This window comes from Magallana gigas, chromosome 9 (assembly GCF_963853765.1).
Source record: "Magallana gigas chromosome 9, xbMagGiga1.1, whole genome shotgun sequence".
NCBI lineage: Eukaryota > Metazoa > Mollusca > Bivalvia > Ostreida > Ostreidae > Magallana > Magallana gigas.
Genome location: NC_088861.1, coordinates 6433503 through 6457235, shown reverse-complemented (window position 1 = coordinate 6457235; position 23733 = coordinate 6433503). Strand labels below are relative to the sequence as shown.

Below are 23733 nucleotides of genomic sequence, written 5' to 3'. Positions count from 1 at the left end.
GGATCCGCCACTGCATTCAGTTTCGGTTTCGTATTTTGACGATACCATATGTTTACATTTCAAACGTCCTTGACATTGTTCAGACTTGGGAGCCCTACACGTCTCAGCGAATGCATCGTTGACTCGGTCAAACAGATTGGATTTTGTAGACGTCGGATACGTTGACAACTTTCAACTGACATTCAGGTAATTTATACTGATAGTCAGGTAAATAAATCGCGAAATCATGGGAAATATAGGTAGGGAAAAGGGGCTTGTATTGAATGCTGGGCTTTAACAATGTTTCAAGCTTGTTAAGTATAGCAGTCCATTGGGGTTATTTATAGTTAAGTTTAATCAGCGTATATTTGAAAATACGTAAGGAATAAGGGATCATTCTTTGAGTATTATGAGGTGATAATTTCGGTCGGGCGTGATCAAATTCAATAAAGCCCGAAGGCGTCATTTGAAGTTATGGGTTTTATAGTACAAAATCGATACTTAGTGTTATCACAGGCAAAGACACAGGAAAATGTAAATACATGTAGATGAAGCGTTACATGTACATTCCAAACAAATATTTGTTGGTATCACTACCCGATTCAAAGTTGTTGTTAAAAGCAAAAATCGCGTGATTTGACAGAAATTTTTTTTCATAAGGCTACTTCCACCCACCCCCGAAAAAAAAAATAATCGAAAAAAGAGGTAACGTAAAATTCAAAGAAAATTCATAAAAGTCTGAACAATTTAAAATCTTGAAGGTAATCGATGCTTTGAATAAACATAGTCATGGATAAAAGCTATATGGATTCTTTGAAATTCTGAGGTAAAAATCGATTGATGTTAAAATATGCAGGACTGCAAGTCTGCGGTGTAATGCAACAAACCGGAAACACATTATCATGAGACAGATACCGGTGTATAGCGGTCGGCCAAATTGATCACATGAAATCTGGTTGATCACTTCAAACTGGTTGACAAAACTTTTCCTCCAGGCTATTCTGCTTAAATCACACCTGTTGTTTGCTATGTAAGGATTTGTAAAAAAAATTACAATTATATAAACAATACACACAGTCATATTTTTAAAGTACTAATATAAATGTACATTGAACAACTTTAGTAAAATAAATATTCTGATTAAGCATTTGAATTAAAGAAAACAATCGATACCCACTTAGTCTGCACACGATATCAGACGGGCCTTAAGGTATCCATTGTGTAGGATAAATAGGCAAGCTACTTTTCGTTTTCATGTTCCATTAAGCTACATGTATGTATAAGATTGCAGAATCTCAACATGAAATACCACTTTGTAGTAAAAATTTGCATAGTGTTTCCAAAGTTCCAAAGAAAAAAAATAGCATGACACCCCCCCCCCCCCCCAAAAAAAACCCAACAAATGATAGCGTTCTTTTTCTCATCATTCAAGATCTTATGAGACAATAATTGCTTGGAGTATTACATGTATGTCCACTTTGGGAAAGAAACACTTTCACTTTTGAAAAAATGTAGCTTTGCCATTCAGTCAACTCAAAGATAACTCTCTCAAATCATATGTTCAGACTATAGAACACACTGCAGCAAAACAAAGGAGGATAAAATTACATCCTTTTCATCATATCAAATTAAAAAAAATAAAAATTTGTTATAATCCTGACTTTTTAAGAAACATCTACATGTATAAATAAAAATATGCAATCGATATTTCAAGTAATTAATATTGTGTTAGCTCATTTTGTCATTTTCATTTTTTTTTATTGCGCTTTTCTTGAAAACTAAGATTTGTGTTAAAAAAATTCGTTGTTTTCGCAAATAAACTTTTCACTAGTTCTGCAGTAACACATAGTTATGCATTAGCTCTAAAAATCATTAGAAAATCATTAGAGTTTCTGTATTGATTTATTAAGTATGAAATTTTGCACATCATCTAGTGTGTACAATTGCAAAAAAATTATTGATTTTAGCATCAAATATCAGCATTGGTTGTTTTCCTTTGGCCATCACGAGTAAAAAATTCGCATCGCATTGGTTGAATTCAGATTAAACATGATCTTACGTAGATATGTACGCTTTGTTACGAGAATTTTATTTAAAGATACATGCAAATTGATTACAATAATTGTTCTTCATTACAGTTATGAGTTACCAATTTTAGATCGAGCAAAGGAAATCAAGCAACATGGATGAACCGAAGAAAATATTTCAGGGAACAGGTTACACCTTGACAGCCTATCCTGCAGATTGTTACTCGTTTTATTACTGTCTAATGGCAGAAATGGACAGGAAACCTCTCAATCAGAGAAAAGCAAGAGAAATGCAAAGCAAGCTGTTTGAAATCCAGATGAAGAATCCAATGTACTATCATTTGTTTCTACCACAGTGTGTAACATATGACGAATTACTTTCTTCTAATGATTGCTTACAACTTGAGTTTAAAAAGATAATAAACGCAAAGAAACATCCAACACCTAGAGAAGTTTTTGCTGCTGCTGAAATGCTACAAAGATACATTTGTGTTATTCGCTTTGACCGTTCTGTTGAAAGGGATATTCAAAAACTTCAAGGGTACATTTTTGCACCAACAAGTAAAGAAAATCTTCATATGGAGCCCTTATGTTTGCTTATGCTGGTAAAAACTGATGGAGTCGTTGAATTTGGCAGAATTGGTCTCAAAGAAAAGATTAAAGATCTAAAGTCTTGTCCAGGTCAAATGGTCAACTTGGACCATAAACATTGCTTTGGTGTACGCTTTGTGAATGATTTCTCTGTTCTCTTTGACCGAAGAGTTGCCTACGGTCAAAAGTCAGATGTAAAAGACTTGTTTCGTCGTCTGAGTTTAGAGTTTTATGGCACAGAGAATCATCATCGTCGTATTCTGAATATCATTTGCAATTTTGAACTTGAAGAAGACAATTTGGAACTTTTTTGCAAGTACGCTGACGACACAATTACCGAAGAAACAAGCTTAGATGACAAAAAGAAACGTTTGAAGACTCACGTTAAAGACGTAAGAAGTCGAATGAAAGCTGCGGGTGAGGGGGAACTATTTGCAGTGTCGTCTGTATACAACGTCGACATGATCATTGATACAACGGGAAGAGACGAATGGGAGACGTATATGTCAGTGGTTTGTTGCTATTTGAGCTGTTTCGATTCCCCAATCATTCTCCGTGTTCAAGGCAGGGACAACAAGCTTTATATGCCATATGTAACAGAATCAAGAACTTGCTCCTGTCGTCAACAGAAACCACAGATACAAGGTCACATTGGAAAAGTTAAAGGCAACATCCATGAGGCAGTGTGTAGGTATCTTAAAAGAAGTCTAAATAAGTAAGAGAATTGAACACAAAAACCCCCCCAAAAACAAAGCAACATTCATCTATCATCTGTCTATCTATTAACTTAATACATTGTAGCTACTGGATTTCGATTTATTCGAAATGTCTACCTTTTTCTTAGATTTGATGAAGTGCATATCATTTAAGTGCCAACAATGGCGTATTTGATAAATTTGAATATCTGTTTGAAGAAAAAAGTGTAAAGATTTTGCTTTCTATTTCTATTTAGTAAAACACCCTTGTTGTCCACCAGAAATTCGAAAAGGAAACCACACACATTTGAGGCATATTCCAAATATTCGAAACTGTTGGCCTCCGCGAAATGAGTATATGATTCCAGCAGAGTTTATGACAATGGTTATATCACGACTGGAAATAGAAGATCGCCGCATTGATCAAATAAATGGCGGAGTGGGATCGCTTGCCAAAGCAATGGCAAAGGAATTGTATGGAGATGAAAATGATTACCTTGCAAGGTATGTGCTGTAATAGACGAAGAAAGCTGGAAGGTCAACAAATAAAACACAGACATGTCTTTTTTTTAAAGTTATGATTTGTTTAACTGTAAATTATTATTTATGTGAAGAAAAGCTTACATGTTTATTTTTTGTATCAAACAAGTGGTTTACAAGATGCCATGGGACGTGAAGACTTAGATCAAGACGTGAAGCTCCGACGACTATCTAATTGGTTAAAAGTTCCGATTTACATCTACATGAACCAGCAAAAAGTTGACGATGGTCATGCTCAGTTCAACGCTTCACAACGCTTCATTTGGACCAAATTTGAGCCAGATCTAAGCAAGACGGTTGTAAACAGTGACTGTAGGTTCTACATTACTCTTTTTTACAACCACATTAACGATACCTTTGACAGAATCATTCCCTTACGTGGCTGCAATTGTCAGATTCCTGCTCCTCTCTCTTTGCTTAGAAACAGCCAGAGTAAGTGTGATTTCTGATTTTTTTATTTCTAACATTGCATATCAAGGTACTTAATGTTAAGTCAAAGATATATATCAATCTTGATTTAAAGGTTTAAAATCAAGTTAAGTGTGCTTCTACATGTAACGCCTTCTTATGAATTGCCTTTACATGCGTACCTTTTTTCGAAAAGCATAACACCATTTAAGACCAATAATCATCTAATTTAGATGTCCTTATTTTTTTTTATAAGATATGGAGACCCAGTTTCTGCCTTGTGTGTATCCAGATGACCGCCATCACCCACTACCAACTTTTTTAACCACGGACCCGGAAAGGAACAACTTTGATATGGAAATCCGGGATTTCCCTGCTTGTTCGGCATTCTCTTCTGTGAGAATAGCAATGCAGAGAAATGATATGAGTAAAAGAACAATTGATTCCGTAGAAATAAACCACCATTCATTGCTTCGATGTTTAAGCAAAGAGATTTTTGGAACCGAAAAGCACGTTGATCTACTGATTGAAGAACTCTGTAATGAATTTTCGAATAATGTGGAAAGCTATATCTATTTCTTGGGAGGAACAATAATCAAAGCATACGAAGAGTCAGGTGGAAAGATCCAAAATAATAGAACAAGCAATGAAAAATTGGCTAAATTCGTAAAAGAAAGAATTGAAGATGACCTTCCTTGTGACGATTTACTGTTGTGGCTTGCTTGTACCTTCTTCCAGACTACAATATTCGTGCTCCGTGTAACGGACACGAATACCTTGACAGAGAGTTTCTGGACTGATTATGCAATGGTGAGAACGAGAAGGAAGGATCCAACAAAAAGAACGTCTTTTTCAAGAAGATGTCCCGATGCAAAAACCTACTACATCACACTATTTGAATCTGGGAGTAAGCTGTATTACAGAATCGTTCCGAAACAGGCCTCTTGTAACTGTTCGTTGGATGCACCTTCCGTGCCTGACCACAATGCTGATGCTACAGAGTACCATACATTTCAAGGTAATTCTTATTGTGCCATATAATGGAAACATACTCATGTGTCAAAATACCTTAATGTTGATCCGAATTTTCAGTACATGTTAGCATGCATATTGAGTTTGATGTATTATCAGTACGTTCAATTCGTCGTAGTTGAAGGCTTAAAGTACAGCGTAACCCACTGTGATTAACATCTGTCCTGGGTTTTAAGTTTAATGGGTTTGCATATGAAATGGATGGATTCACTGGCACAGTCAAACTCTTTTAACGTAGAGCTTTTCAACTTGTTCAATTGATGGTCACAGGTTCGAAGATATCGATAGCAACTGAAAAAATGCATTTTTATTTGCTTTTAGAATTTTAACATTCGAATATCAAGGTGGTATTAAAATGGGTGAAAGGTCAATGGAATCCGTTAAGATTATTTTGAAAACAATTGTTAAATGGTATTGATTAATTGCCCCAAATGATCCAAATGAAAAAAAACCGATATTTTTAATTTTTTACAAAAAAATCTGTTGCATCGAAAAGCAGGCAGGGTTGTATAAATGCTAGTACTACTATTGTTTTGTACTTGTTATACCGGAAGTTAAGCCGAGGATTTATTTAGAAGCAATTTTAAACTTAAATAAAATTTGTCTTACAGATTGCAAACTTATGCGAAAAATCAGAAAAATAGACAGGCTACTGAACAGTGCTTGCACATTAATTGACCAGTGGTTGATTTGCAACCAAATCCTTCAAAGAAATTGCGAATTGATAGTATTGGAGATTGAAGGTCGTCGCAAAAACGTAAATATTGCTACTATAGCAGGTACTGGCACTGGTATATTTGGAGCTGTTCTCACCGGTGTTGGAATTCTATTTGCTCCAGCAACAGGTGGACTTTCTACTTTACTATCTGTTGGAGGAGCAGTTATGGCAGTATCTGGAGGCACCGTAGCAACAGGAGCAAAGTTAACTGAAAGCATGCTGAACAACGGTACAATAGACAAACTCAAACGGTACCAAAACTGCTACAAAGAAAGATTTGATTGCCTTAAGTCAGTAATAAAAGAAATTAATAATGAAATGAAAGAATTATCTGAATTATCAAAAGAAATACAAGCAAATCAGAACATCGAATCTTCTGATTTTGCGGATGTCCAAAGCATTCCCGGTATCGTTCGGGCCGTCAAAGGACTGATAATGATTCCAATAAGTCTGTTAAAAGTGTCTGCTCGAGGAATAACCATTCTGGGCGCGATAATTGGGCCACTGTCAGCTTTGATTGACGCAGCATTGCTAATTTTTTCGGCCAAAAATTTGGTAGAGGGCAATAAAACCGATGTAACAGAAAATCTACGCCGAATATCTGCAGCGCTGTATGGATCACGGAGACAAATGCATAGCTGGGCTTATGGAAATCAGAGACCGTACCATTACGATTGAGGGAGAATATTGTTTAAAAAATGTAGTAAACTCTATATGTTTAGGGTATTGATCTGCGAATAACATTCATTGTAATTAAAAGAAAATGTGTTTTTCTGCCATTTGGTTTTTGTGCACATTTTTAATTTTAGCTATATATTTTATGTTATGTGTTTGTTTAAATCTTATATTTACAAGCTTTTATGATAAACATGTTTTGCAGTGATATCAGGGTAGCATCAGAATAATTTATGTTGTCATTTTCTTTATTTCTGCTGACGTATTGTCGACAAAAATAATAGATGCATTACCTTGTTATACGTGTGCACTGTATATTATTGAAATGTGGGAACATAATGTTAGAAAGAGCATTATTATTATAATAATATTATTACAAAGAACATAATTTTTATAAAAAAAGATTAAAATACAAAGTGAAAAAAAAAACATTTAAAAAGTAAGCAATTACGAGATAACAAAGATTAAACTGAAATTTCTTGACATAGTGAATTAACATTACTTTCAATTAAACCCGAAATATATGGTAGTTGTCGCTGATATTGAAAGAACATTCAAATGTATTTTAGGAAATTGTTCTCTTAATAGCATGTCTACGAGAAAACCATGCAAAAGGTAATGGGAGCAAGGTTCTCTAATCAGCTTCATATTTTGTGTGTAACAGTATGCATATATATGAATTAATTTGCCACAACATTTTTTTGATGTGGTCAGTCTTAACTAGGTTCTGCAGATTTGTTACTAAAAATAGCATTTTGAGAATAAAATTGTGCACAATTCACCAAATTATTGTTAAGAATTCTGAGTTTAAATATAAATTCAAAAAGTCATTTAGAGTTAGCATTAACAAGATACACTAGTGTAAATCATTTTGTGAGAATTCCCAAATATTCTTTCTGTTCCCGATATGAACAATAAATGTTAAACTAGTTTTCTTTTTTAATGAAGAGAGATCATACCAGGTGTCAAAACGAATACACAACGTTTTTCTTACTAAAAATAATTGACATTCCGAACCCGATGTATTGTTTTATCCTCGGAACATTCTCCCCTCCTTGATTGCTTGCACATCAACAAAAGTACCTTTGTTATTAAAATACAAAATATTAAGACTTGTTTGTTTTTAACATTTAAAAGTAATGCACATATTTGATAGTCATTCGTGACAACAATGTTTGAAACAATTTTGTTTAGTCACTGAACTCCAATGGACACAGCTTAGTTATTGGACGGGTCATCGATTTCTGACCGACTTTCACTCTGGCAACGGGCACATGTCCATCTTTGCCTGTATGAATTTCTAGAACACGGCCTAGCTGCCAATGTTAACTAGGTAAATTAGGTTCAATTACGAGAACAATTACACCTTCACGTATGTTTTTGTAAGTTCGATTCCACTTCTTGCGTACGTTCAGTCCTGGCAACCATTCGCGCATCCATCGATGCCAGAAGTGTTTCACAAGCTCCTGGATTCTTCTCCAACGTTTCCGTTGGTTAAATTCAGTTGTGTCCACAGTTTCTGGTGCGAATAATCACCACCTGCTAATGCAGGGAGTGGTTAGGAGTCAATGGAACATCATCGTGAGGGTTTGCCGATTAGTAAGTCTTGAGTTGATCAAAGCTTCTGCTCCTGCAAATGCTGTCATCAGCTCTTCATCTGTAACATCTGCTGACCCGATCACTGCATAAATAGCTCTCTTCGCCGCTTTGATCATGATTTCATTGACACCACCAAAGTGCGGTGCAAGAGGCGGATTAAAGTGCCACTTGACTCCTAGGTTTGCTGTTGATTGTTGAATCTTTGTGCGGTCAAATAATCCAACTAGTTCCATAAGCTCATTGTTGCAACCAACAAAATTCGTTCCATTTTCCGATATAACCTCTTCGGCTAACCATCCGGAAAAATGCGTTGAGGAACGAATCTGTATTAAGTCCGTAGGCAAATTCTAGATGCAGTGCTCTTGACATCACTCACGTGAAGAGACGTAGATATCTCTAAATCTTATATCGCCGTTTTCCGCGTCCCTGCTTCGTAATGAAAGGTCCTCCATAGTCACTCACAGATACATGTAGTGTGTGATTTGTTCCTGTCACGTGTTTTCCTTTTTCGTGGTGATATTTAATAATAAGTGTAGTTACATGATTGTTTTTAGGGAGAATGACAGGGTATCGAACATCATATGGTAAAAATTCTGCGTATTTCAAACGTCCATCACACAGCAGGAGTCCGTCTTCATTAATTACAGGGTTTAAACTCAATAACTTGCTGCTCGGATGAAGAGGTTTGGTCTGTTTCAGCAATCTGTATTCACAGTGAAACTCACATTTCTGGGCTGTTCTAATGATTTGAGTTTCTGCCTCTTTAACTCCTTCAGCATTCAATTCACTTTTAAATCTGTCCTTGATGCTCATTCTGCAGTCATTTACAAAACGATTTATCCAAGCTTGAACTCTTACATGTCGTATCCAGCTGGAATAGGATTCTGGGTTCAAACAACACTGTACGTTTCTATAGCCCACTGATCTAGCTAAGAATGAATATGAATCACTGACAACTTCTCTGCTTAACTTCTTTCTTTCCTTGTCAGAGTTCTGTTTTTCAACTTTCTGACTCGGCCACTGTGAATCGTCCACGGTAAGAAAGTGCAGCCCACTCTACCAGACACTGTCTTTCTGTAACTGTGAAACCGTCACTCCTCTGGATATCATATCAGCAGGATTGATTTCTGTAGACACATGATACCACTGCTTTGGATTTGAGGCCGACTGTATTTCCCCAATACAATTTGCTACAAAGAGCTTAAAACTTCTACTTTGTGCCTTGATCCAGCACTGCTGTCTGTCAAAAATTTGCACTGGTCACCGTGCATCTCCAGAGCACTTGTCACTGATAGTATTAGCCTTAATCCCAATACTGCACCCATCAATTCCAATCTAGGTATGCTAAATGCGGTAAGTGGAGCTACTTTGGATTTTGCCGTCAGGAATTCCTGAGAATTTGACTGATAAACTCCCATCGTCATATATACACCTCTGGTAAACTACAGCTCCATACGCGTCCTGGGAAGCATCAACAAAGGTATGGAGTTACGTCGATATAAACTCACCATTAGATAGACGCAGACATCTCGATACTTCAATACAATGTAAGTGATAGCTCTGTCAATTCTTTAAACCAATTCTCAGCTTTCGATATTAGTTCTTCGCTCAACACATCATTCCAGTCAAGACCTCCAGTCCACATATCTTGTTAGAGAACTATAGCTCTTATTGTGTACGGTCCTAGGAACCCAAAGGGTCAAACAGCATTGCGATTTTCCGTAGAAAGTTCCGCTTTTTGTAAGCAAAATCATCCTCTGGTGGACTTGCTTTGAATGTAAAGATGTCATCTTTGGCCCTCCATAGCACACCAAGGGTTTTTACGGATAATAAACTGTTGTCGTGCAGGTCAACTTCGGGAACAACATCTTCTGTTGGGATATGCTGCAGTACCCCCACTGAGTTTGATCGCCACTTCCTGTCATACATGCCGGCCTTTTCCCACAATGCTAATATCTGCCTGTAGAGTTTGACTCCATCTTCCTCGATCTATACTGAATCCATATTATCGTCCGTGGATTTCAAAACAGTCTCTGCTGCCATGGGGTACGTTTCTCTGTTAGTCTCAGCATGGGTCTGTGCCACAAACTGTGCTTGAAATGGCGATGAATATATTCCAAATACAGCACTGCTAAATTCGTACACATCTGGTTTCCCTTCTGGTTTAACGTCACGCCAGAGAAATTGTTGATAAGGTCTATCTTCTTGTGGAAACTTAATCTTTAAGTACATTTCTGCACAGTCACATACTATTGCCACATTGTTTCTTCTAAATCTAATTAACACATCAAAAAGTTCATTTTGAAGTTTTGGTCCGTAGTGAATCATGTCATTTAATGACACCACAATGCTTTGCTGATGCGTCGAACCCAATACGTGTCTTTGTTGTGCTCTAATCTGGCCGGATGACAGGAAAATGTGGAAGAAACCATTTCCCGGACTTTTCCTCATCCTGGTTTATCTTGCGTATGTATCTTTTCTTCAAATACTATTCAATAGTCTTTGAGTAAGAAAATCTCACTTCCGGGTTCTTCATCAATCGCTTTTCAGTGTTCTCTAAACGTTGTAGTGCCATGTCGTAATTACATGGTAAATCAAGCTTTTCTTCCTTCCAAGGAGTAGCTACTTCATAATATCATCAACAAACTTCAATGAATCTTTCACTTTCTCATACGCACTTCTCTCCTCTGGACTAAATGACTGTTTCTTCTGTGGCTCACTGAAATTTTCCATCTCCCAGAATTTACACAACATCTTGTCTGATTCATTATGACTTTTCTGATTCTGGATAAGACTTAGTTCTGTTGAAATGAGTTTGAACACACATCTCACTGCTGCCAGGAATTTTCCCAACACAAGTCCATTATAATGGAGTAAATCTAGCCACTGGTTCATTTGGTCGACTTCTGATCTCTTGATAAGCATAAGGAAGTTCACTGTGTTCCATTCCAATCAGAATATCCACCACAGGGCGAAAAACCATCTTTAAGCAAGTCCTTAAAGGTGGCTTAAAGGTGACTTAAAGGAGCTTAAAGGCTAAACAACCTTTAAGCCGCCTTTAAGTCACCTTTAAGCAAGTGCTTATAGGTCCTTAATGTCCAAACTTCTTTAAGCTACCTTTAAGCCACCTTTAAGCATCTTTAAGTGGCATTTACGCTCTCTTTACACTGCCTTTACACTGTCTTTAAGTGGCCTTTAAGTCAATATTGATCAAGCTGAACAATAAAAACATATATTAAATGCAGAAGCTCTTTTATATAGATGGGAGGGGGTCATCCGAGTGATAATATAATTTCCAAGGAAGGGGGGGGGGGGTGTTCCAGGCGGTTTTAATCGTCGCTCCATTAAACACAGATCGCTATCATCAGCACCGCTCCGATTGACACAGATTGCCGTTATAAAATTCTTTATAATTTTTTGGGGGTTTCAAAATTATTGTAGGGATGAGCGCAGTCTCTGTATCTTAATATGTGCATAAAACTAATTAAAGTATGTTTGTTTCCTATTATAAATTAATCGGTGAAAAAAATCTCTCTCTCTCTCTCTCTCTCTCTCTCTCTCTCTCTCTCTCTCTCTCTCTCTCAGTTCATCTGGTTATTAAACAAAATAAAGATAATGAACCAAAAATGCATGATTTAATTTGTTAATCGGTTTAAGGTTTGTATTTTTTTTTTCAATTTTCATTATTTCTAACTCTAGATCTGCTAGATACATGTTAAAGATGAAAAGACTCTCAACTGCCTTTGTTATATCGGGCAGGATATTACTGCTTTGTTTGTCTAGACATAGTTTTGTTCATTTGTGTATATCTAATTAGAGTCTATTGTTTGTCCAACTTAAGAAAACCCCTTGAACTAACACAGAATATACAAGATATACACAACAGTTGTGTCGTGTGCCCAGGTGCATGTTTGTGTATATCTAATTAAAGTCTATTGTTTGTCCAACTTAAGAAAACCCCTGGAACTAACACAGAATATACAAGATATACACAACAGTTGTGTCGTGTGCCCAGGTGCATGTTTGTGTATATCTAATTAAAGTCTATTGTTTGTCCAACTTAAGAAAACCCCTGGAACTAACACAGAATATACAAGATATACACAACAGGTGTGTCGTGTGCCCAGGTGCACGTCAGGGTTTCTAAAGGCGTTGAATCTTAGTATGTACGAGTATACGATAAGTCTAGTGAATAAAAGTTAATTTACATTTGTAATTCATTTTCAAAGTATTATTTCCTAGCTCTGGGTTTCAAAGATGTTACGTCTACAAATTAACGATACATGTATGTAAGAGTAAAATCTTGAGGCTAATTAATTAATGTACCGGTGATCATAAATAGGGGTTGATTATTTAAATATATGTATAAGGGTAAATATGTCAAATATACCCGGCCTGGCACATCATACAATTGTATGTACAAGTCATTTGCAATTGCCACATGCAGTAAATACGTCACCGGTAATTGGTAATTTTGTTTGTTATAGAATTGATAGTTTAAAAATCATGTACATACAATTACATGTAAATATTTAAACATATTGGAACGGCGCCGCGATCATGAAAACCGGGAAATTGCGGGAAATTGAACAAATACCCTAATAGTATCAATGCATTTAATAAAAGAAATGATTTCATTTTCTTTCTTATATTTTTATAGCTATAAATTAGATGAATTACGTATATCTACTCGGTTTAAATTTATTAACTAAGAAAGCCTACTATAGTGAACCTAACGGTTTCCATTTAGGTATAATATATTTTTGTTCACTGAAGACCAAGTTCCGTATTTCATTCTAAATACATGCATGCATGTAATTTATAAATTAGATATAATTGATTGTTACAAACTGAATGGATGTGTGGTGATGCTCGTAAACTAAGGGTCCCGGGTTCAATTCTCACCGCGGCCGGTTTTTTTTTTGGTGTTTTTTTTTTCAATTTTCTTTCTAGAACAAAAACCGTTTTAATACCTTTTCTTTCATAAAGTTAATACATTTTGTTGGAAATTAAGCACAAAATTGAATTAATTTTTTTTAATGGCTTAAAGGTGGCTTAAAGGTGGCTTAAAGGTTGCTTAAAGGTCGCTTAAAGAAGTTTGGACATTAAGGACCTATAAGTTGTCCTTAAAGGTGGCTTAAAGATAGTCTTTAAGCTGCCTTTAAGCCATCTTTACGCTTTCTTTAAGCCACCTTTAAGCAATACATATAGCTTAAAGGTAGCTTAAAGGTGGCTTAAAGATCGTCTTTAAGCTACCTTTAAACACCTTTTTAAGCTATCTTTAAGGAGGACTTAAAGATGGTCATTCATCCTGTGCACCATAGAATGTTTACCCACTCCTAGAAATTCAAGTCCTCTCAAATGGTCCCATTTGTGTTGATATTTTCTCCAGGTGATTACACACATATCACCGGTAACCTTGTCAGATGTTAGGGCTTCGACTTTAGTCTTTGTCTTCCCATCGACACTCCTTATTTGGAATTCTACTGGCATAGTTTCAAATGACTCAGTTTTTTATTAAGAACTCTAACGGTAATTCTCTGTAGTTTGCCATGTAAATCCAATTCTGGTGCAACATCTGCATTAATGTAGGTCCGTGTACTGGCATCATCCAGCAGTGCGTTTACACTCATTGTCTTTGTTCCATTTCTAACTATTACTGGAATGGTTCGTAAGGCGATAAATTGAGGCTCCCCTCCATGACATGTCAAAGTTCTGTCTTGATTCACAGATATCTGGGCATCAACATTACTGTTTTCAGCAGTTCTGACAGAGGAATTTGGTCTCTGTGGATTTCTAAAGGGGAGAAATTCTGAAGCATTCTGGTTCAATTCTGATGCAGATAGATCACGTTGATATCCATCTGTGTTTTAGTCCACAGTTCGATTTTCAATGTGCAATAGTCTGTAATGTGTCTCGGTACAATGGTCAATGCCACAAGGTCTGCTCCTTCTACATGTCTTTCCCAAGGGTCCTGACCCCAAGCAACGAAAACACAGCTTCGAATGACGGACAAAATTCCATTTCTGGGACACTTTAAGTTTCTTGAACTCCTCACATGACCAAATCCCATGTTGTCCTTGACACATCTGACACAGTTTGTTGAAGGTCTTAGTGTTTATGAAAAATGATCTTAGATGATCATTAACATGATTTCTATCACGGTTGTACATTTTACTATCAAAGTTATTGTTTGAATCAACCTGTAAACCATACACACAGTTTTATTTGCCACTGTTCGGAATTTGGATTCCTGCAAGATCCATTCCCTCAAAGATTCCACTGATTCTTTTTCTTCTCATACACCCATCGGTGATATGTAGACAGCAGGGACTCTGGGATTTTCTCTTGAAGTTTGACGTACAGTGATCCGTTCTTCACTTCATTTGTTCTACCTGCATCGTTTAGGTTAGTGATTGCTATGTCTAGACTGTCTGCGAATTTTTCCAAATCCTTTGAATTTTCTGCATGTATAGGTCTGAGGGAATCCAACTGTTCAAGATGTCACATGACTTGCCGTCGTTGTCCTCCAAACTTCCACTGAAGCCGATCTTTGGCTGCTTAAGAGCGGAATGTCCAAGGTTTTCTACAGCTTTCAAGCTTCACCGGAAAGATACTGTCTTAACTGAAAAAGTTTGTATTCTGGGGTCGCTGGAGCTTTATCAATACATGCTGAGAAGGCAGCTTTCCAACTCTCGTATGTCCTTTTTGTCACCGTAAAAGACAGGAATCGACACACGCTTCATCTCTTTCCTCAAATCACTTCCAACAGTAGGGCCATGCACAGAATCATTGGTCACATTAACTTGTTTCTCAGATGATGAGGGAATGTGTGAGTCTTGATTAGCATCAGTATTTTCACAGTCCTCTCTTTCACGATTGTCTACATCTTCAAAACCATCATTCATTCCTCTTAATATCCTTTGTGCTTCATTTTCAACTTGTTCAAGTTCTCTGTATCCAGCGTTGATAGATTCATTTAATTATTCGTGTTTTGTCTTATATTCTTCCTCCAGTTCCCTTTTTGTTTCTTCAAATTTGCGCACTTCCTCACGAATAGAGTCTGCCTTTTTTTCTTGTCCCGAATTTCCTCTTCATTCACAAAGTGTTCACTTTCATGTGATGAATCTGTCGCAACACTTGGCTGATCACCCCTTCGTGCATCTAGATAATCCTGTCTTGACAATTTTCAAAATTATCTTCAATCATTTCAATTTCTTGTTCTGTCTTTAATCTAATTAGTAACAAGTGATGCTTTGCTCTCGTAAATTGTGATATACATATATATATATATATATATATATATATATATATATATATATATATATATATATATATATATATATATATATATATATATATATATATATCTTTATCTTTCTCTCGCTCTCTCTCCTTGCTAATTCGATAAACCTAGTGATACATGTATTGATCTTTTCATTTTTTTATACTTGAAGTTGTAATCTTTTGAAACAGGAAGTAGGACCAAACTTCATAGCCCCCCCCCCCCCCCCAAAAAAAAAGAAGAAGAAAAAAACCAAAAATAAATAAATAAATAAAAAATAAATAGATAAAAAAAAAACCTCAACAAAAAACAAAAAACCAAAAAAACCCCCAAAAAACAAAACACCAAAAAGATCACCTCCATGGAATAAAATGATTAAACATTTATTTTTTGAATTTAACAGACAACGATTTTTTTAAATGCGGAAGTGGTGTGGAACCAATTGCCAATGAATGTTCATCACATTAAATAATCATAGAATAAGGTAGATTTGGTAATTATTTTTGTCCGACAGTATAAAGTATTGATCTTTTATTGTTTGAGGGGTAGAGGGACCCAATATCAGGCTTGAAAAATCGTTAATACATTTAAAAATATACTACATTATAAATTACGCTTAAAATTTGTAAATATCAGCATGATATCAGATCAATATAATATAGAGACACATTTTTTCCCCAATTTTTTTAATCACAGGACAATAAGAAAGTGAAAATTGACATTTTTATAAAACTGCTTCATAATTCTAGGACCAGGTCTTCTTATGATGGGTTATGATTAAATAACATCCCAAATAACAATCCCACAAAGACAAGTTGTCTTCATTAAAGGGGCATGGTTATGATTTTGGTCAAAAATTATTTTTCGATTTTAATATCTACAATGCTTTAAAAAGGCATTTAAAATATGCAACCGAAATTTGAGTGTCATTTGTTGAGTTATAAGCGAGTTACAGAGCATGAAACTCTTTGCTATGTAAACAAAGCGTTTGTTTACATTTTGAACGTTGAAGTAAACATTTCAGTTTTAAGCCTAAAACGAATGTGTTAAACGTTACAAAATGTTTATCTATGCTTAAAATAAATAAAAAGATAGACATATTAGCTGGAAAAAGATTTTTTACGGGTATATTGAACCTATGTAAACAAAAACAGGGCACAAGCCTTGTTTACATGACAAAGAATTGTGAGCGCTGTATCTTGCTTATAACTCTACGAATGACTATCAAATTTTCTTTGATCATTCGAGATGCATTTCTAAAGCATTGTAAATAATAAAAACATGAAAATAGTATTTGATCAAAATCGTGTCCATGCCCCTTTAATATTGGGAAAACTTTTTTATAGTTCATGTTTATATTTATATATATGCGGTTTTCGTAGGTTGATATCCTCGGTAAAAGGGTAACCTAACACCTTCTTTTTTCCTTTACAACTAGTATACTTTAAATTTAAAAAGGTACAAACTTTAAGTTTTTCAAAGAGCAGATAAACTGCTAACAGAGAAGCAGGGAGTAGAGCTCTTTATTTATTTCAGATGTACTTACTGTGTTACATTCTCAAGAACTAATAAACTCTGGCCCCCTCCTCGTCATTTCAAGATTCCATGAATATTTTAACTTAGAAAAAAGTCTGATCCATAAAAAAAAGAAGGATCGAAGAAATGAACTATAGCTAACATTAAATTCTTCCATCGGGCGGATCAAAACTTGCAATGATACTGCGTACAGGTATAGTTATAATTGATAAAACTGATTTAATTATGATTTAAAACTTTAAAGCTGCTTGGTCAGATTTTATATCAAATTTTATGCACGCTTTTAAACGATGGCTATGCTTAGTATATGTATAATAATAGACATTGCAGTAGTTTTACCCTTCAATTATGCCAAATTTCAATGAAGAAAAATACGTACAAAATTTGCTAACAAAACAAACGACATTAAAAGGTACCGCGTAATTTCGCCTCATGTTAAATTTCACCCCTGAAGACGAGACGGGTATGGTTGTATTACGACTTTGACATCGCTTTAAATAAAGGTCGAAATGATCAAACAAATTACAAATAAACATGTTTACGTTTTGTTCTCTAATATTTCCAAAGTCTGCTTTCTTTACAATCGATGCATAGCATGCGGGTTGAATAACCCCAATCATTCGGGGGACGAAACCAAGCGGTTTCCTTTTCTAAATATTCCCGTGATGCATTTTGGTTTGTTTTTTCGTTTGCCCAAAGAAAAATTATTTTTATTTACTTTGAATAGTTCTAACTTTGAAAGGAGACTGATTCTGCTGGTGTAAATAGGAGAAAGTCCATAACTTTCTAAGATAAATGATTTGTATGGAAAAAAATTTGATACTGTAAGTACAAAAAAATCGGACCAAGCAGCTTTAAATGCGAATCACATTGAAAAGGTGTGCATTTACTCACTTTTACAATTGTTTGTTTGCTTAATAAATTCAAACAGTCAAAATTAATGCTTATAAATAGGAGTCTAACTTTAACACCTGCAGGGTGGTTTATATTTGGCCATTGGAATATACACGTACAGAATGGGATGTCTATTGCAACAGACTCCGATGATAACGATGAAAAATTGCACGAGGCATTCCTAGTGAATTCCGAATGATGTCAACATACCGCATTATAAATCTTTGTAAGAAATCAGGTCTCGTTTCTGTGGATTTTTTCGAGCAAAAAATGATAATCTGTTAATGAGATTATCTTGGAAAATTTCCCCTTCATCTATTTTAATTGCACTTCTATCACAGGTTTGTATATTTTGATTAAAAATCGTCCAAATGTGCTGCATAAATTTATTGGGACAGAAAATAGCAGTTTAGACTAGATACAAGTCTCCTTCAAACTTCAATATGTGATATAGGCCAACTGAATAACACTAACAAGACGAAACAATTTTTATGCAAGTAAAATAATTCAATATCATAATATATATTAACACTCACAGCATTTATCAATACTTTGCCTGAACTTGAACTAGTATAGCTTTGTCAACATTCTGACTAGTTTACATTCTCTACAGAAGAGCGCAACAGTGGAGACAATTCTAACAGTGTTAATGAAATGCAAATGTAATGAATAAGAATTCTTTGAGAAACAATGATATCTATTTTAATTAATGAAAAGCAAATTAAAGGTTGTTTCATGTTTAGTTACAAATACTGATTTCAGTGGATTAAAATCGCTTGCAAAAATAAGATTTCAAAAACCAACAATTTTTTTTATTTGAAAATTGAATGTTTTTGTTAATTTATTACTTTTTAGTCCTTGAGAGACCAAAGATGGATTTTATATATTTGTAACAAAAGATCGGACAGTTTCTTATTTACACAAAAATTTCAAAAAATAATGCGCCACTTTCTGTGAAATTCTTTCTCAAAAATTGACAAAAATGTATAATTATCATTTCTTGGCATCCTGCCAACATTTACACTCTTGGGACTTCATGGTGTATATAGAAATATCAAAAATATGCAACGATTAAAGGTTTGAACTTCCTCTTAAAAAATATAGTCTTTTTTTTTTAAACATTGTTTATACATTTTGTAATTAATTACTGAATTTGACAATTTTTCTCTTTACTTTTCTGGATTTTAGAGGCGTATTAACCAGAATGCTATACTGGCTGATACAATAAATAGAAACATCAAGTGCAAAAAGAAACATTATATATCTGACTCTAGATGGACATCATTTAAATCTGTGATAAAATTCTGTTTATTTTTGGGACTTGCTACCATATTTGCATGGTTTCCTCGTAGACATGCTCTTAATTGCTTTTGTTTTTTCTAGTATCTTCCTTTTAAACAGGTATGAATATGAATTCATAATATACACGTAATTCCCATTTTCGACTTTAGCTATATTTGTATATTTGTTTTCAATTTCGCATTTAGCTACAGTGTATACGCCGGGCAATTGATGTTGGACAAGAGAAAAAAAAACAACCAACCAGTTGAAAACAGAGAGAAAGTTAAAGATACCCTTTTATATGAAAATAAATTACCACTGTAGATGATTTTTTTATAATGTACTTTAGCTATTTGTAAATCTACATCATTTTCGGACTTTATAAAGCAAAACAGGTAATATTATTTTTCTTGAAAACGGACAAAAATCAATGCCAAATGATGCATACATTAATATTCGGAGGATCAAGTTAACGAATATTTGGTAGAAAAACCCAAACAAAATCCTACCTGTCGGCAAAACTCAAACTTAAATTCTGATTAAAAGTACATATTGTAGTTAATGTAAACATTCCCTGTAATTGAAATAGGTAAAGAAAGCTACTAGTAACTGGCTACTAGTAACTAGCTACTAGTAACTGGCTACGAGAAGTAAGAAAAGCTAGCTACTAGTAACTGGCTACGAGATGAAATAAAAGTTGGCTACTAGTAACTGGCTATGGGAAGTAAGAAAAGCTAGCTACTAGCAACTAGCTCCAAATTGAAAGAAAACTTGGCTACTTATTACTAGTTATTGTCCAAGTATCAAAACATACCTGGGATTTCTATTTGTGTTCTTAATATGTACATTGCACTATATCATCCACATGATTTATCATCTTTTGTGATATCGTCAGCTACAAAATGCCTTACAATATCTCATTTTTAACATCTTTGTCAAAACCTCTCAAATACATGTAGCTGCATAATAGATAAAATATATTTACAAGTGATGTTAATATCAACATTTGACTATTTTATCTACATGATTATTCCTTAAAAGTACTCTTTTCCTCTCATACTCTAATCAGTAATTGGTGCATTTCGTTTAAAATATCTTTATTTTAGACAATGTTGTCAATTTGGCTCAATTAGCTGTACCTATAGATTGAAAATATCAACAAGTGTTATTAATTAATTATTATTAATCAATCATGTCATCCGCATTAATTTACAACAAAATTACTCTGATATCTCTCTTAATCTCGTCAGCTACCAGTGCATTTCGTTTCAAATATCTCTATTTTAAAGACAATTAAAGTTCATTCAACTCAAGTAGCTGTATATATAGTATGAATATATCTACAAGTGTTGTTAATTTGAACATTATCTATTGTCATCCTGTTCCACATAATATTATGACACAGTTACTCAGATATCTCTTTAAATCTCGTCAGCTTCTAGTTCATTTTGTTACAAATATCTTTTTTATGGTTTTGTCAACATATCTCAAGTGGCTGTATATATAGATTGATGATATGTGCTGTCTTGCTCATTTCAACATTATATGAAGTCATCCACATTATATTACGACACAACTTCTCAGATATCTCTCTTCATCCCGTCAGCTACTAATGCATTTCGTTACCAATATCTCCATTTTAAACATGTTATTAAAATACCTCAAGTAGATGTACATATAAATTGAATATATCTACAAGTAGGTTTAATTTGGACATTCTAGAAGGTCATCCACATGATATTATGACACAATTATTCAGATGTCTCTTCAAAACTCTTCAGCTACTGATACACTTTGTTACAAATATCTTTATTTTTTCAGGGTTTTGTCAACACATCTCAAGTAGCTTTATATAAAGATTGAGGATATGTACCATGGTTGCTTATTTCAACATTATAATAGGTCACCTACACGATATTAGGCCACAACTACTCAGATGTCTCTCTTAATCTCGTCAGCTGCTGGTTCATTTTGTTACAAATATCTTCATTTTTAACAGTTTAGAACAAATATTTCCAGAAGCTCTATGTATAGATTGAAGATATCTACAAGTGTGGTTAATTTGAAAATTCTAAAAGGTCACCTACATAATATTATGACACAATTACTCAGATATCTCTTTGATTCTCGTCAGCTTCTAGTTCATTTTGTTACAAATATCTTAATTCTTTTATGCATGGTTTTGTCAATATATCTCAAGTAGCTGTATATATAGATTGATGATATGTGCCAGTCTTCATCATTTCAACATTATATGAAGTCATCCACATTATATTACGACACAACTTCTCAGATATCTCTCTTCATCCCGTCAGCTACTAATGCATTTCGTTACAAATATCTCCATTTTTAACATTTGATTAAAATACCTCAAATAGCTGTGACACAATTATTCAGATGTCAAATTGTTCAAAACAAACCATTTTGAAGCTGTAAAAACCTTTCTTTGAAAAATTTAATTCTACAATTGCGGAATTCAACATTTCTTTAACAACGTTTTTAACACACCATGTGGACATTCGAAACTCTTGGGATTTTTTTTATAGTTAATGCACCGTGTTAGATTATCTCCCGTATTTCCTTTGATGAACAAAAAAATATTTCTAATGAAAATTTAAACACATTTTCTTTATCGTCTCTGAATTTATCCATGCAAATGTGATATTGTGGAAACATAAAATAAAGAGCTTCCCGTGATTAAGCGTGAATGTAATGCGCATGCGCAAGATTGTAAAATCCAAAAAATTAAGATGATTTCCGGAATTTCTTGAGGAGTTTTCGCTGATTATTAATTAGCGAAGCTTGATTGAGAAATAATAAAAAATATTGGTAATCTTCAAGTACCAATGATATTTAGAATATATAAAACAAAAAACAGTACTCTTCCGATTTACCGTTATTAAAGACCAAATATTCGAGTCTATTATTTTAATATAGTAGTATAGATATACAGCTTCTTGAAATATATTGATAAAACCACCAAAAAATATAGATATTTGTAACTAAATGCACTAGTAGCTGACGACATAAAGAGAGATATCTGTGTAATCTCTGTAATTCTATCGTAATATCATGTGGATGACCTGATACAATGTCAATATTAACAAGCCTTGTAGATGTCTTCAATCTTTATGTACAGCTACCTGAGTGACATGAAAAAAATTGTCGTTAAAATAGAGATAGTCGAAACGAAATGCACTGGTAGCTGACCAGATTAAGAAAGATATCTGAGTACTTTTGTTGTAATATCATGCGGATGACATGATGGATTGTTATAAATAATAACACTTGTTGATATTTTCAATCTACATTGGTATAAGTACAGCTACTTGAGTCAAATGGACAATTTTGTCTAAAATAGAGATATTTTATATGAAATGCATCAATTACCGATGACAGTATGAGAGGAATATGAGTAAATGATGATATAGTGAAATGCACAGATAGAAATCCTAGGTATGTTTTCTCACTTGGACAGTAACTAGTAACTGCATGCAGTAGCCAAGTTTCTTTCATCTCGTAGCCAGCTACTAGTAGCTAGCTTTTCTTACTTTTCATAGCCAGTTACTAGTAGTCGGTTACTAGTAGCCAAATTTTATTTCATCTCGTTGCCAGTTACTAGTAACTAGCTTTTCTTACTTCTCGTAGCCAGTTACTGGTAGCCAGTTACTAGTAGCTAACTTTACCTATCTCTGTAATTGGTAGTCCGTGCAAACGTTCATATTACATACCAATGTGTATTTTAATTATATCATATATTACATATTCTATATTTGATAATGTTGTTGCATTTTTTTCAGGTTTTTGACCATTTTAGAATAATTAATCATTAAAAACACCTATAGGTGGTAGTAATACCGTTTGATGAAATGTGTTACAACAGTAAGACCTTTTCCAACCCTTGAATACACTTTCAAATAACCAGATCGAATGAGACTTGCTTTAATGTTTTCTGGTCTGATTAAATCTATCAAGGTTATAAATCTACGCAGTTGTTACAAAACATAATCAAGATTTTATCCGCTCCAGGTCTCAAAGTGCACAGTCTTTTACTGCAGCAAGAGGTTATATATAGCGGGACACCTTGACACATAAGATATTCGATCTGATAAAATTTAAGCATTTACAATACAGACTAGATCATTCCACCGGACTTATGGAGAAAATTAAAAAAAAAAAAGAAAAAGGTAAAATAGAGTTCATTTGTTTTATCAATGCAAAAAGCTGTTACCGATATTGTTTATACATGTATTACAATAGCGGTGTGCATTTTTAAATATTTTGTATGTTATATGTACCAGATTTGATAATGTTGATGCATTGTTTTTTAAAAAGTTTTGACCGTTTTAGAATAAATTTTAAAAACTTTATGTAGTCGTTTTATCGTTTTATCGATTGATGAATTATACTACAACAGTAAAACCCTTGTATACACGTTCATAGAAACAGATGGTCCAAGATTGACTTCCTTTT

The 23733-nt window shown here is 34.3% G+C and overlaps 2 protein-coding genes across 3 annotated transcripts; one reads left to right on the top strand and one right to left on the bottom strand.

Moving 5' to 3' along the window:
- Positions 1-59: 59 nt before the first annotated feature.
- Positions 60-6769, top strand: LOC105337834 (uncharacterized). Of its 2 annotated transcripts, none has more exons than XM_020071284.3 (6): positions 60-186; positions 2138-3284; positions 3550-3796; positions 3942-4264; positions 4497-5258; positions 5884-6769. In XM_020071284.3, the coding sequence occupies exons 2-6, from the start codon at positions 2162-2164 to the stop codon at positions 6666-6668; spliced, it is 3240 nt and encodes a 1079-aa protein (XP_019926843.2). In that variant the 5' UTR covers positions 60-186; positions 2138-2161; the 3' UTR covers positions 6669-6769. The 2 variants fall into 2 exon arrangements, with proteins under 2 accessions (XP_019926843.2, XP_034334573.1); XM_034478682.2 differs by having other exon boundaries at positions 2118-3284.
- A 3484-nt stretch (positions 6770-10253) lies between these two features.
- LOC136271433 (uncharacterized) lies at positions 10254-10715 on the bottom strand. Its single transcript, XM_066071462.1, has one exon. It carries the CDS (start codon positions 10713-10715, stop codon positions 10254-10256), a length of 462 nt encoding a protein of 153 aa, XP_065927534.1.
- Positions 10716-23733: the final 13018 nt, after the last annotated feature.